Source organism: Chinchilla lanigera, unplaced genomic scaffold, assembly GCF_000276665.1.
Source record: "Chinchilla lanigera isolate Chin_1 unplaced genomic scaffold, ChiLan1.0 scaffold00031, whole genome shotgun sequence".
NCBI classification, from domain to species: Eukaryota; Metazoa; Chordata; class Mammalia; order Rodentia; family Chinchillidae; genus Chinchilla; species Chinchilla lanigera.
This window is the reverse complement of record NW_004955432.1, coordinates 23,198,312-23,213,863: the sequence shown is the minus strand read 5'-3', so window position 1 is coordinate 23,213,863 and position 15,552 is coordinate 23,198,312. Positions and strand designations below refer to the sequence as shown.

At 38.0% G+C, this 15,552-nt stretch overlaps 1 protein-coding gene across 2 annotated transcripts in view; it reads right to left on the bottom strand.

Moving 5' to 3' along the window:
- The window catches only part of Cftr (cystic fibrosis transmembrane conductance regulator (ATP-binding cassette sub-family C, member 7)), a 148,703-nt gene that overhangs the window by 114,484 nt on the left and 18,667 nt on the right, over window positions 1-15,552 (bottom strand). For both annotated transcript variants that reach the window (XM_013515961.1, XM_005388136.2), the window contains exons 2-3: window positions 12,308-12,418; window positions 10,648-10,756 (exon numbers count right to left, since the gene is read on the bottom strand). In XM_013515961.1, coding sequence (XP_013371415.1) covers window positions 10,648-10,756; window positions 12,308-12,418 — 220 coding nt within the window. The remainder of the gene's footprint in view (window positions 1-10,647; window positions 10,757-12,307; window positions 12,419-15,552) is intronic.

Here is a 15,552-nt window from a genome sequence, read left to right as displayed (position 1 = left end):
GTTTGATTTACAGCAAACAGGCAGGTGCTGAAAAGAAAATTGCTAACCTCCTACCCAGATGTAATACATTATAGTTTGCCATATCCACTAAAGAAAACTTATTTTTAAAAAGTGCATAATTACTACTTAGTAGTACTACTATGCACTCTTTGTACCTACACTACATTGGTATACATCTTATATTACATAGGTATGCATCGTATATATACATCTTATATAAGAGTACACTTTTAGAATATACATGTAGAATTATTTTTGAGGTTGAAATTTTATGTTAATTGCATTACAGTGTGCTTTTTGCAGTTTTTTACTCAACGCTGTTTTTGACACTTATCCCACCAATGTTTTACAGCTACTTTATTTACTTTCACGCTATTTAATGTACCGCTCTGTAGGTAAAATATCAAGCTATTTGCCTATCGCCTACCCTGGGGTAGCTTGTGTAGTTCCTACTCTTAATCTTTTACAATCAGTGCAAATATTGGCGGGGTTGTTTTTATGAGGTTCCTTATGTACAGGCCAAGGTTTGTCTAGACCAGATGATTTTATTTGAAAATAATCTTTAAATTAAGAAATTTATTTAGATTTAAAATTATGTATAAATTATATCTGCACTACAAACAGTTTTCTGTAATGCATTTCTAATAACAATATTTAATCATGAAAATTATTTTCACATTAATATTTGTCCCAGAATTTTTAATAAGTTGTTTTTCATAGACATCGTGGTTTGGGGTTTTTGCAAGGGAAAACAGTATAATACAGGACACCTATTTTATAAGATTACTTCTAATAGTCACCCAAAGAATCCAGCTTAGGGTCTGGATCCCACAATAATGTCCTGCATGATTTCAGCTGAAGACCTAGAGCCCATAACAATGTCCCCTATGAGTACAGCTGGAGGCCTAGAGCCCAGGACAATGTCTCATGCAGGCCTGTTTCACGGATCTGCACTGGGAAGGCCCAAAGGTCAGTGGTGGAATCTAGAAAGTCTGTGCCAGTGGGATGAAGGATCTGTGCTAGCAGGCTGAGGGATCTGCACTGCAGCCCCAGGAAGCAACACTCAAAATAAGAATCAGAGCTCCCCTGCAAAGTACCCCAGCCATCCTCAGCAACAGTGGGGTCCAGAGCACCTTTCCTCCAGTGAGAAAGAAAGCCAAGTTCCCATCAGGAAAGCCAATGTGACAGTGCACCATCTTCCCCTCTGGAGCCAGGAGGTGATGCTCAAAGAGAGAACCAGAGCTCCCCCAAAGTGAACGGAAGCCATTCTCAGTGACAAGGCCCCGAGCTCCTCAGACAACGAGAACAGCCAAGTTCATCAGGAAAGCCAGCGTGACAAGGTCCTCCAAGAGAACCAACAGCTCCTTACAGCCTCCACCAGCTCCCAATAGCCTCTCTTCTTCTTCTCCATTCTGCCTCTCACGCTGCTGGCTACAATCCCCAGGTGGGTTTCCCACCCCCAACACCACGCTGATCCAGTTCAGCTGGGAGTTACAAGTTGCCCACCAGTTACCAGTTCACCACAACCACATTTATTTGATTTATTTTTTCCATTACTAGTGGGTCTGCCCTTGGGCAAAGTGGTCATCTAAACTGTACATGTTGGGAGTATCATCTGTGGCCATAAAGCAGAGAGCAGAGAGTACTTGTGTTTCCTACACATACAAGATAAAGCATCAGTCCTTGTTCACGGTAAGATAATAACTAGAAGGGTATGGAGTGTGCTTGCTGCCTAAGAATCCAACTGCTTCTATTATGCTTAGCATAAATAACTTTCTCCCTTTTTCAGAACCCACTTTAGAGAAAGATACTTATTAGACTATATCCAAAAAGATACTTATCAGAAAGATACTTATTAGATACTATATCAGAAAAAGGTACTATCAGAAAAAGATAGTATAAGATACTTATTAGACTATGTCAAAAATTATAGAACCACTGGTAAATACCACATTGCAGGAAAGTGTTTCAACATTTCAAAGGAGTAGCTTCTGTCTATAGAATGTTAAGAGGAGTAGTCTGAAAAAGAAAGAAATGTTTTAGTAACTGAGCTGTAGCACAGGATTTTGGAGGTTAGAGACGGACAGGCTTGAGAAGGGGTTTTTGTGTTAAGTAATTTGAACTAAATTCCCAGCCACTGCACCTCCATTATGTGTTTTCATAATCTGTCATCTCTATCACAATAGATTCATTTCCTGAATTGTTATTTAGTTGCAATTTACAAAAAAACCAATCAAAATTGGTGTTAATCTGGAAGGAATAGCTCTTCGTGTTAGCTGTCATCGTGCCTCGTTGAGAACTTGCTCATCCCTTGAGTGACAGTGATTATTTAAAAAGATACTGGTAGTACTACTTTGAGAGAAATATGTTCATCGAATAAAATGCAGTTTATTTTTTGCTAGAAAAATTCTAATAACAGGGTCATCTTCTTATAGCAAACCAACACAAACTTCACCACCACATAAAGCCATTACCATTCTAGGACAAAATCAGTACTTCAAACCTCCTCCCCAACTGCAGTTCTCCCTAACCTGTTTAATGCAGCATGCTCTCGAGTATTTACAATGGAACCATTTACAGATATCACCTGATTTTTTTTTAATTTGGAAAGGAAAACAATGGCACCTGATACCTAGCTTAATCTATGAAGTGCAGTCCTTTACAAAATTCACCCCTCGAGAAACATATGTGTGTATTCTTCTTACATGAAATCTACACGTACTCTTGCTCAGACTATTTTCAGAAACACAAGGAATTTCCTGTTTTGCTACTACATGGAATAGTATAAGCAAACTGAGAATTGCATGTAAGGAGAAGGAAGATAAAATCATTTAAATTGTTTAATAAAATATTTTATTATACCTTATCAAGCAAAAATCAAGATGGAATTCACTTCACGGCTCACTTAGCTAATAGAAAGAAGCCTGATACAAACATTTAAGCCGGTGTGACAGTGAAGTGAACACTGAATTCAAGATTGTGAAACTCAAATTCTTATCCCAGCACATGAGCTACATTCCCTGCAACACTGTAGTTGCTTCCATTCTCTGGATAGTTTTCCTTGAGAGGCGGAACAAGCCTATTTCGAAGGTCCTCTCTAGTAATAACTTCTCTTATATGATCTGCGTCTGCAGAGTGCCATGGCAGAAGCCAAGGATTCCTGTCCCGGCCCACGCTCTGCCGTGGTGATGGATGTGTTCTCAGAGGGGAGCAAATCCGAACAGTGTGAGTTCAAAATACCATCTCTGGAGGAGGAGGTGTCAGGTGAGAAAATAACTCACGTGATTGCATTCCTGATGGGAGTAACCTTGGGTCTCATCTTAGGTCAGTCTCCCAGGGAAAATTTAAAAGCCTGAACATGCCTCTGAGGACACTGAATTGCTATCTCAAAGATTTATTTTCTAGACCAGAGCTCGAGGTCACTGTGGGTGAATATAAACCCTTTAGCCATTTCTGATCCACCTGCACTCCTAGGTCAGCGGCTGAGTCCTGGAGATGTGGAAGTCTGCTTTTGCTGAATAGTCAGACCATAAAGGGAAGTATAATGGACAACAGAAAATTGGGCTCCATCACATCAAATGAATTAATCATAAAAATTTTACATTAAAAATTGTCATTTCAAGTCCAAAGCATAATTGTTTGAAATATAAGTAGAAGGATTTTTTAAAGAACTTCTAAAGTTACCTCATGTTTTTCTTGTGTGTTGTCACTAATATTATCGTCATCATCTCCATTTATTTTAAATATACTTTATATTTCTTTATCCCAAGAATGCAGAGCAATTTAATATTGAAAATTTAATTAATTAATAAAACTCCAACAGACTACAAATTATCCTATAATTACCTCAGTAACAACAGAAATCTGCTAAAGCTTCAATGTCTGTGTCTGACTGATGTTTTTAATAAACTTCAATATGAGATATCTTATGAACCTGAGGAAGAATTTTTCCCTCAAAACAACAATCAGGACCATAGTTAATAAAATTCTAGAAGCATTACTTTCAAAGTTAGAAAAAAACAAAAAGAATACTGGAGTAGTGCATTTTTCTGGAACTTATGGGTAAAGTAACTGTAAGAACTGGGGTATGAAACTGGAAAGAAGAAGCAAAAAATATCGCTGTTAGCATAGAATATGATCTTCTATATAATAATCTAAGTACATCAAGAGTTTAATAGTAGAAGTTGTTTAAAAAGTAATTACTAAGAAAATAGATCCCTAAGTAAAAAAAGTAATGATTCTTTAAATAAATATTCTTATATTTTGTATAAAATTATTAGTGGTATATTTTTAAAGTCTTGCATAAACAGAAAAACTTAAAACCCTCTAAAAAAGAAAAGCCTACAGTGCAAAGGTTATGTTCTTCTCTAACTTATTCTGTAAAATTAATGTAGCCTTCATCAAAATCCCATGTGTATTTTGAGAAGTGAGCTATTAATGCCATAAGAGCGAGCATTGCCTGTGTATTTTTGCAAAAATCCCCAAACCACACACAATAGCTAGCCCAGAGTATCTACTCAGTAAATACTTGTTGATTAAATAAAATTACTCTAGATCTCATATAGAAAAAATGAAGGGCTAATCTAAAACATTTAAGGAATAAGACTAATGTGTGAGAGAGTTTGCATTACTGGATATTAAATCATGAAGCACTAACAATATGTGGCATGATGAGGAAACATACTGATTTATCTGGAACACCTAGAAACAGGGTCAAGTACATGTAGTCATTTAATATATAATAAAGTATAACATTTTAATTCAGTGAAGGAAGATGATGCAATAAATGATAGAAAAATTAAAGACTCATTTGTTTAAAAAAATTAAGCAGCTATTTCTTACGTATGTCAAAATAAATTCCAAATGGATTTGATATTTAAGTGTAAAAGAGGAAATAATAAAACTACAGAACTGTGCTTGCATAATACTTATCTTTATCTGAGTTTGAGTTTGAGGCCAAAGCAGAGAACGAAGACAAAAAGATGCACAGATTAAGCACCAAATCTTTTTAACAATTAAATTTCTAACTGTTAAAAAATAAAGTACACAAAATTTCACTAGAAATAAAATTATAAGACAAATGACAAACTAGGAAAATATTCTCTTATATACCAATATGAAGAACCAGGGATGGTGGTGCACATCTGTAATCTCAGCATTTTGGAAGGCTGAGGCAAAAGAATCACAAATTTAAGCCCAGTCTCGGCATCAATTTGGAAAGATCCTGCCTTAAAAAAGTAGAAAAAGGGCTTGGATTTAGCTCAGTGTGAAGACCTTGGGTTTAATCCCCATAACTGCAATGGCAAGCAGAAACACTGAAAGGACACCCAGGATTTAGAGGCAGATTTTTTTCACATGGACGGGCACTGGTCAGGATTATTCCCAGAATATCAGGCCCTGATCTCTGGTGGTCTAGGGCTTGTCTGGGATAAGCAAGCAGGAAGTACTGAGGCAGAAGGGCCTGTCAATCACAGACTGGTTTACACAATGTGCATCGCAGTGACCAGCCGTTTCTAAGAGACAGGAGCAACGGAACTGGAACAGGAACTGTTCCCTGGGCAACTAGGGAACTGAAGGGTACTGGCTGGGGGACCATTTCCTGCTACATAACCACCACCAAAAAAAAAAAAAGGAAAAGGAAAAGAGGTATAGATATATATATACCAGAATAAAAAGTAGACAACATAAAAAGGCAATTTAGACACATAAAAAGTGTAAATGCGTTGTTAATATGTAAAAACACTAGAAACTAAAAATAATGTTAATAAAAATAATATGTTCTCATCAGCTTGAAGCTTTAAAAAACTGGTGTATCTGTTGTTCCTGTGGACTGAACGTCCGTACTGCAGCACTAAGAATGTGAATCAGTGCGTCTTCTCTGGAAAGCAGTTCACTTGTCTTTGTGTACTTTAGGTATAGTTCAGAAACCTGTTAAGATTCAGCTTTTAACTAAAAGGATATATACTGAAAGATTATGGTAGTGAAGAAATGGAAATAATCAATATACAGCAATGAGCAATTGATTAAATAAATTATAATATAGCCATATAAGCCCTAAATAATTAGGTATAAAAACATCTAATGACATAGAAAAGCATTCATAACACATTCAGAGAAAAAGGGGATTCACAGCACAATATGTAAAGGAATGATTATTTTCCCTTTCATCAAGTATATATTGCTCTGGGGGGGAAAATGGAAGCATAAACATCAAATATGTCAGCACTTACCTTATTTTCATAATCAGAAAAGCATACACAAAAGAATGAAAAAATCTAGACAGAAAATTTCATATAGCTTATAAAAACTAACAAGTGATAGAAAATATACAAAAAATAGAACAAAGTAAATATGCAAACTCTAACAACTTTTCAAGATCTATTTATTGCTTTATATATTAAAGCAAGGGCTTAAGAATCTGCTTTTAACAAGGGTAAATATCAGTGTCAAATTCTGGGTTATCTTGATACACTGAAGTCTGATAGTTATTTAGGCTTTGCTTTAATTGCTGAAAGAAGAAATTCCCATATTAACCATAACAAATGAAAACCTATTCATGTTTAATTCACTCATGGGATTTATTTTTTAATACTTCCTTTACTCTGCCATAATTCTTTGTAGTTTTTGAAAAATGTATGTATCATACACCAAGAATGAAGTTTCAAAAACATACTTTTGGGTCATGTTTTAGGTTTTGTAACCAACTCAAAACCTTTTGTTTTTTTAATATTTTCCTTTTAGTATTTACCAACTTTGTGACTGATAACATCACTAGAAATTTAAACTATGTTCTTTAGATTTCACAACCCTCGTTTTGCCAAGAGAGTAGCAATCAGGGTTTAGTTCAGAAAATACAAAAGGAATGGGTGGTAAATGTTAACTTTCATTTCTGAATGCTTAGGATTTAGCTATCATTTTTATATATTAGCATAATATTTTTCTGGGCCCTATAAAATCAAATTGTTTCAAGACTTGCTTATAGCATACATAGAGAAGTAAGTAAACACTGAATATTTGTGTATTTAGGTAAAAGATCTATTTAAAATAGCTAAGATATATGAAGCATTTGCTATATATAAGGATCTATTTGTGCTTACTTCACCTAACTCTTACAACAAATTTGTTTTGTTTTGTTTTGTTTTTTGTCTTTTTGAGACAGGGTCTTGCTATGCAGTTCAGGCTGGCCTTCAGCTCACTTTGTAGCTCAGGCTGGTCTCGAACTCATGTCAATCCTTCTGCCTCAGCCTCCCAAGTGCTGGGATTACAGGCGTGTGCCACCATGCCTGAAATTTGTGAAATATGTGCTTTCATTTATCTTTGCTGTACAGTTAAGAAATGGAAACAGAGACAGTTTAGAAACCTGCCCAAAAGCACACAGCAACTCACCAGCAAAATTGGAATTTGAACTAGAGAGTTTGAATCCAAAGCTCCTGCTCTCTTTACCCATAATCCTAAACTGACATGAAAACACAACCTTGTTCTCTCTCGGTTGCTTGACAATTCTTATATCATGATCAGTTCAATATTAAACTAGGAAGTCAAATTCTAATTTTATTTCACTGTAATTTAACATAAATGAAGTTTCTCTAGGCCAATATCATAGACACATGATTTAAATACTTTTGTTCTGCTTTCTGCAGTGTTGACACTCAAGCCTAGGACCCTGCACGTACTAAGCAAGTACTCTACCACTGAGGTACACCCCTGCCACATAGGCCCCTACTGGGAAAGATGAAGGCTCACAGAGGTGTGCACTGGACTGACACTCTTTCAACCACCTAGTTAAAGAAACTGAGGTCCAGACAAGTTTGTGATTTCCTCAAGGTCATAAAACGAGTTTATGGCATGAGAATATAAATATATCCCAGAAGAGTTACGAAAACAGTGTTGGCCCTTTGGGGGAAAAATACATACTTGAGTGCATCACACACATTTTCCAGTCTTCGCCACATCACATTCTCTAGGAACTGAAGGTTGCATCAGTAACACCAGACGCTAGCGATTACTCTCCTGCGATGAACTCGTATCTCATTCTCTCATCCAGTCTAAATTCTAAGAACATGATCACAAGCAATGCCTAAGTGACAACGGTCTTCCTTTGCAACAGTCTGTGGGACTCGAGAACTCTGACAATTTGTGTACCAAGACTTCTTTATGCCTTTAAACTTCCTAGGACTTCACAAAGAAAAGTAGTCTGACTTACGGTGCGCTCACGTGCACCTCAGAGTGGTGCTGGAAACACGCCAAGGGCCGTCTAAGAATCAAGACAGTTTTGACTGAACGCTTATGAACTTCTTAGCATAACAGATATACTGTGATAACCCTACTCTCTCAGTGTGTTTACAGACTCCCTGCGCTTGGCCTCCTCAGGGTGTCCTTAGCTGACTCTCACCCTCGGTTCTACAATAGCCCGTCTCTCTTCTCTGCTGGGAGTCTTATATGTTAGAGACAATGTTGTATCTGGCTGCTGAATCAGCTGAAGAAAAATGAGGTGTACAGTTAATGCTAATAATCCGTAGCTAATATGATTTAAAATTACATCAATGTTGCAAAGAAAGCTCCTCCGTAGTGGTATTTCCTTTTTCTTAACCTTTCACAGTTAACATCAAATTTTATAGTACTGTTTTCTATGGGTCCTGAAAACAAACCCAATACATATAAACTCCAATGATTATGTGTAGAGGGACGAAGTACAGGTAGAAACTCTCAAAGTGTGTCCATCTATCTCACAAGCAGGATTAAAACAATTCCAAGAACCCTCGTTCATTCACCCCAGCTCATTCAATGGGCAGAAGGAATGCCCAGAAAAAGACCACAGAGAGTAAGACGCTGAATATGTTATTGAAAAGGACAGAGGTCTTATAATGGCCGAACTTCCTCCTCCTTTTTACTTCCTGTACGGGACAAAAGAATGAAGGCAACAGAAGCTGGAAAGGGTAGGGAGGAGGAGGGGATGGGGAGAAGGTGCTTAATAGGTACAAAATTACAGTTAGAAGGAAGAAAAGTTATAGTACAATCACTGTTGTTAATACATTTCTATTAATTCCAAAATAGCTAGAAGACAAAATTTTACCTGTTTCAGCTGCCTTGTCCTACCAAGAGTCTTTACTCACCACTAATATTCTCCTGGTTATCACTCGGAACTTAACTGATGGTAAGGACTTTGCCTTTCACAGGTTCTGCTGGTTCACAGAGGTAGCTCAGGGCTCGAGCTAGCCCAGAAGCACCTCTCTCACCCCCATCCGTGGATAATTAACATGCCATGAATGGTTTTCGGATGTCTTCTGCTGGGATATTTTGAATCTTGAGAAGTTTAAGGGCAACTTCATACCTCTTCAGACCCGCTCCACTATCCTGTCCCTTAATTTTCTCTATAGGTTTCACCCTTAGCACTGCTAGATCACGACTGAAGAAAATTATTTCCCAAAGCTCTGAGTGTTTTTGTGAGAAAAAAGACTTCAAAGATATCTTAAAGGGCAATTAATTCCTGGGCTGCCTTATTCATATTTACCAACAAACTATTTTCACTTCTAAATTTTCATAGCTCTCATTAAGAACACATATATTACACATACACATGCATGCATACACATTCACACATCATCCCCTAGAAGATCTTTTTTGGGTTTTTGAAACAATAAATCCATATATATGGATCCATAGATCCATATATAGAGTATATATATTATATTTATTATATTATATTATATTATATAAGTATATATATGCTAGAAGAATTTCACCCAGGAAATTATCACAAGCATCAGGAAACATTCTGGGCCTAATTACATTCATCTTTGTCAAGGTAAAATTTTAAATGCACGTTTGTCGAACTGTATGAAATAATTCTGAAAGCACAGGAACACGTGGCATTCACCTGGGAGACACTGTGGCTGAGGCAGAGACCAGTATGAGCACAGGCAATCCCGCTGGTACGGAACTTCCCAAGCAGTACTGCACACAGCTAGTACCGGAAGACTAAACTCACTTTCTGCTTATCACCTCCACTGAAAGGTTACACACAAGGATTCAAAGTGATCCTCAGCAGTGCAGAGAGTAATGAACCAGAGTCACATCTGAGAGCAACCGGGGAACATGCAAGGTTTCAAAACGCCCAAGCCTGGGTTTTCAGGCAGCCGCCCTCTTCACTACGATGAAAACGGCAGACCGAGAAGGCATATACTGCAAGTGCACCTCGCTGCCACATTTAAAATTCCACCAGTTTTCTTTGAAACAATCCAGTATGTAGTTGTAATTTCAAAGTTTTACATTCATGTGTCTAATGGGGTGAATTCTTCTCCTCACATTGTCTTTTGACGTTCTCTTATTGAATATAGAAAAATAAAGTTAGCCGTAATCTCATGTTCTAGTAAGAAAATGTAATTTTTAGAATTCTAACAGAAAACAATTTGTAAGCAAGTAATTTATTTTGTTGTACCCATTTAAAATTGTTAATTGGCGTTTTCATTCCACAGGATCTTTGCTTATCGTTCCTAGAATTTTAGGTAGTTCTTTTAGTGCCTGGAATCGAATTAGTCCTTTGTATTTTCACTCTGGTTTACTAGATTCTCTAGTCCCTCTATAATCACTACAATCTCAATAATACAATTATTTTTATCCATAAATTCTTACAAAGGAGATTCTTACCCCTAAATATAGTAGGATTCCATGGAACATAAATCTCCAGAAAAAGCATCTCCGGAGGGCATTGATGAGTTTTGGATTTTTCTTTGAAGCCAGTTCTCTATCCCATTCTCTGCAGAAGAATGAAAAATGGGGCCAATCAATTGCATGTGCAGATGTCTGAGTCATGCTATCTTTTTGCTTTGTTTTGTTTTCTGAGACGGGGTCTCACTATGCAGTTCAGACTGGCCTTGAACTCACTGTGCAGCCGGGACTGCCCCTGACCTCACTTTGTCTGCCTGGCAATATTATAGGTTTTTAAGTCATGCTGGTCATTTCACGTTAATTACTCAGTTACTTATCAATAAATATTTATTATGTATTATATTCCAGCTCTATTATAGCTACCAGGGGTTACACCATATACAAAATAGATCAAATTAAACAAAAACGAAAATGCCAAATATCCCTGTCTCCAAGCCTCTTGAACACGTAAGAGCTCAATAGGAACATGGCCCTTGACTTTAGAATTGTGCATCTGCTATGCCCATTTGCTTATTTCTTTAAATAAAATCAGGGAAGATAAGATTTACTGTATTACTTTGCCTTGAAAATGTCAGAAAAGGTAAACTATTTAATTAAAGTAAGATAAACAAAGCACAATTCGATACAGCCTTTTAACTCTGGTCAATAAAACTTTGGTCAATAAAAGGTCAACTACGTTTTTCTTCTTTCACTTTCTTATGCCCATCCCGCTCCCCTTCACCTGGCAGTCTGCTCAGACAGTGTCTAGCGGATCTCCAGACTGTGCTTGGTCTAGGGAGTGAGAACGTGACTCTGAACTTTCTCCACGTGGCCACACTTGGCCCCAGGGTAAAAGGCTCTCTCCTCTGTGGTCTGTAAAGGTACAAGGCGCAGCACCCAGAATGCCAGCCTGGGAGAACTGAACCAGCACAGTGCGAACGACACTGGCGATAGGTGAGTCCCTAGCCGCACCGCTTCCACAGGGCCAAGTCTCTACCGAGGCATTCGCACAGACTTCCAGAGCCAGTAACATTGCCCTTTCCTTACTGTAGCTAGTTAACTGGATTTCTGTCTCTAGTAATCAACAGTCCCAACCAACACCCTTAGAGAAGGGAGGCGCTGAGAAGGCCTGCGCTGCGTGGGGCACTGCGCCTACAGACGGGCAGTACGGGTCGGAGTGGGGCCGTGACACCCTCATCGCCTCGCGGGCAGACCACACAGTCTAGGTCTTCTCAGAGTGGAGACAGCGACACTTCCTGCCCAGAGTGACCGAGGGGAGAGGTCACACTTGACGTGTAACAGGAAGTACAAGACATGACAATTTTCATGTTTCCTTGACATCCAGTAGCCACTACCTTCAGACTTCCCAGCAGCACATTTGTATTCACATGTTAAGATTTTGGGAGTAAATCTATTTCATGTTCTTTAAAGACAGGTACATTCTCAGAACACAAATCCAGTCATTTCTCAAGAAAATTATTCTTCTTCCTTCATGGTTTCATTATTTAATTCTTCAATCAGTCAGGATTTCAGCAAAAATATAAGAAGTTCCTATTTTAACTATGCCATTTGGATTACGCCCTCTAGCATGTTAGTTTTCTATTCCCTAAATAATTAACAATATGAATATCTTGTTTCAACTACTAAACCATGAGAGTACCTTTCCAATTTTTCGGACAGATTGTCAGCAGAGTCAGCAGAAGGGATTTGGTATATATCTGACAGCTCCAGGCGCTTTCTGTAGCCTTTCTTCAGAATTGGTCTTGTCCAGCTAAAACAGAACAAGGAGGGCAGGCATAAATAATCAATTGATTTGATTGCCAATATAGATTGGAATCTGACACCAATTCACATCTTCCGGTATGTGGAAGATACTGTATGCATGCATAAATATGAGAATAAAAATCAACTATGTAAATGCCAAAATTCATATTTTACAGGACACATCTGTATAAAATATCAAAAATTCTGAAATAGTGTGACTGACATTTTGACAGAATGAGTAAGAAAAATGTTAAATCTTTCCCAAGGAACAGGCAGGCTGCTAAACAGATACTTAGTCAACACTCTTTTATAACAGTATTATAATAACACAAAGTACTCAATAAGAGAGTATCCATTAAATAAATTGACTATAGCTAGAGTGTGAGTAGTTTGTACCAATTTGTTGGATTACTTAACCTGCCTGAATCATAACTTGAATTTAGGGATCATTAACTTCTTAAGTTTTGCCTCCTCGTCCTACATCAGTTCCACATTTCTTCCCTCTACGCATCAAATAAATAACAATTTATTATAGGAACTAATGAAGCTGGCCTGGGATATAATTAAGCAAGGTACCCTGGTATTGTCAAGTACGTTGTTTCTGATTACTATGGGCAATGCAGAGCCACCTTCACAGAAACAAGACAATCCAAATATGAAAAGGAGGAGGAGGGGGAAGGAGACGGAGAATTGCAAAGTAAATAAATCATCTGCAGAGAGAAATTTCTAAATGAAATTTGGAAGAATGAGACCGGTTTTGAGTGAAATTTCATGTATTTATTGAAGAAAGAAATCTAGCTTGAATTTAGTGATACACAAATCTAAACTAGGCTGTTCAGCACCTTGATTTGTTCCAAAGAATTCTAACATCGATGCCGCTGATACGTTCTGGCGTGTTAAGCCGCTGTAAAGAGAGGCAAGATGAATTCATAGAAGTAAAAGTATTTGTTTTTTATTAGCATATGTGTGTGGTACTGAATGAATACAGTCATTGTGGGTACTTTGTGTATGTCCAGTAGGAAAAATTTTCTAGCAAAGCCATTCAGAATAAAAAAGAGCTGTTCTGTCATTGCAAACGTTCTGATATTTTCCCAGCCAAACCGTCCTGCGGATGGCCTTCGTTCCCTCCCTTCGTTCCCATGAAAAGGTCCAGATTCCACTTCCTTCATCTCCAATTTCTTCAGTAGGCTCTGCCTGTTATTCCTGTTTCTACAATTTTTCTTTCATGAAGATTTACCTGAATTAGGGTCCAGCTCTAAAGCTACATAACCTCACCAATCATTTATGGCTAAGATATGTATGACTATTGCTTAATATGTCACTTTTCCCCATTAACTGGAAATTTGCGTTTTTAACAAGAGAGTGCTTTAACAACAGGTGGTAATTAGGTTTACTCTTCATTAAACAATGGATGATAAGTCTCATCCATTGGTCACTTTTCCTGGAAAGCAGTAATGGAAATACATAAGGCCTGCCGGAACTCAACAGGAGAAGAAGTGTCGTGACGCAGCAGGGTCTGCGTTGGCCATCACGTGAGGAGGAGGAGGCACGGCCGTGTGGTGCTCCCCATCCCGGTATCCGGCAGATGCAGGCGGCAGTCAGGCTAGGGAAATCTGAGGAGGCAGTTTAAGGTATCATCTAGCAAGCTTTTGGAAACTGATGTGAAGAAGAGAAAAGGTAAAACTGGAGTTTACTACTAATAAAAAATTGTGTGCACATAGCCTTTTCCAAAGAGCTTTTGATACATGAGAATTGTAATTCCTAGCCTGCTAGATGTCAGATGTGCCCAGTCCGTGTGCCCTGAAATCAAAGAATGAATTTCAAGGGACAGAGGTTAAGATTAGGAAAGATTCATTGAGAGATAGCTCCTGAGAGACAGAGGGGTCCAGAAAATGGGTTGCCACCAAGGCCCTTTGTCCGTGGCCATTTATGCAGCAAAGTCACAATGTGGGTACAACATGGGTCAAACCTATAGGATTACAAGCATAGCCACTTAACCAATATCAGGCCAGTAGGGAAACCAGTCACAGTGTAGCAAGGCCACATAGAAAGAGCACAGGCATTTCTGGGAAGGGACAGGTCTGGATGCTCTGATCTCCCACTGGGTGACTGGTGCCTGGACTGCCAGCTGGATCTCCTGGACCAGAGGGAGGTAATTAAGGTATAATTCCAAGTTACTGTTTAGCCCTTAGGGAGGTATGTAGGCCTGGCCATTGCATCTCTCCCTTGAGGTCTGGATTTCTTCAGATGTGCCTCCAGCCACAATTCTGATGTCTTTATTTCTGTGCTGACTTCCTTGACAGCCTAGTCCCTCTCTGACTGTACATTAATTTCTGTCTAACTGAGCTGCCTCTAATACTCTCACCTTCTACAAGCACATTCTAATTTTAATTTGGAAATTCCCTTAAGTAGGAACAATAAAAAGGGACCACTGCCCTGTTTTAAGGGTAAAGAAATGGTGCTCAGAGATACTAAACTGGTCTGAATTACTCAATGGAAAAGTCTAGACTTTCCCACACTCTGCCTGCACTCTTGACTGTACTAGGCTTAGCCTTTTCAGTTTAAGAAAATTAATTGTGGCAAGGTGTGTTAGTGAGAGGAGACTGGAAAGCTGGGTGCAAACAGCTACACACAGTGGTTCTGTGTACTGCTAATAGTCAATAATCCCCTTTCCATAAAGTAAAATCAAAATCTTTCATCATCCATTTATTCTGGCAAAAATAATCTTACCATTTCAAGTTACCAAATATGAAGTCAGCAAGCACAGATTTGGAAGAGATAAGCAATTACATATTATAATATAATATATCCACCATTCAGATACAATGAACACAAATAATCTTGAAAGTACAAACAATAAAAATCAGAAAATGATAACTTTTGAATTTTTATTACTGTTGTTTTAATATAATTTATTTAATTATAGATTTAAATAATTTGATGTTTAATTATGGCTATGTTTAGCAACCAGCTCACAAATTTACTGAATATTTGATAATTAGCTCAGCTAGGAAGAGCCAACCATAGCAGACCACTGACTACCAGAGATTTGAAAGGCTTAGAACAAACATATGCTGCTACAGTGGAAAGAAAGGGACCCGCAGAAGATTTAATAAAAAAGAAATGTGTCCTACCTATAGT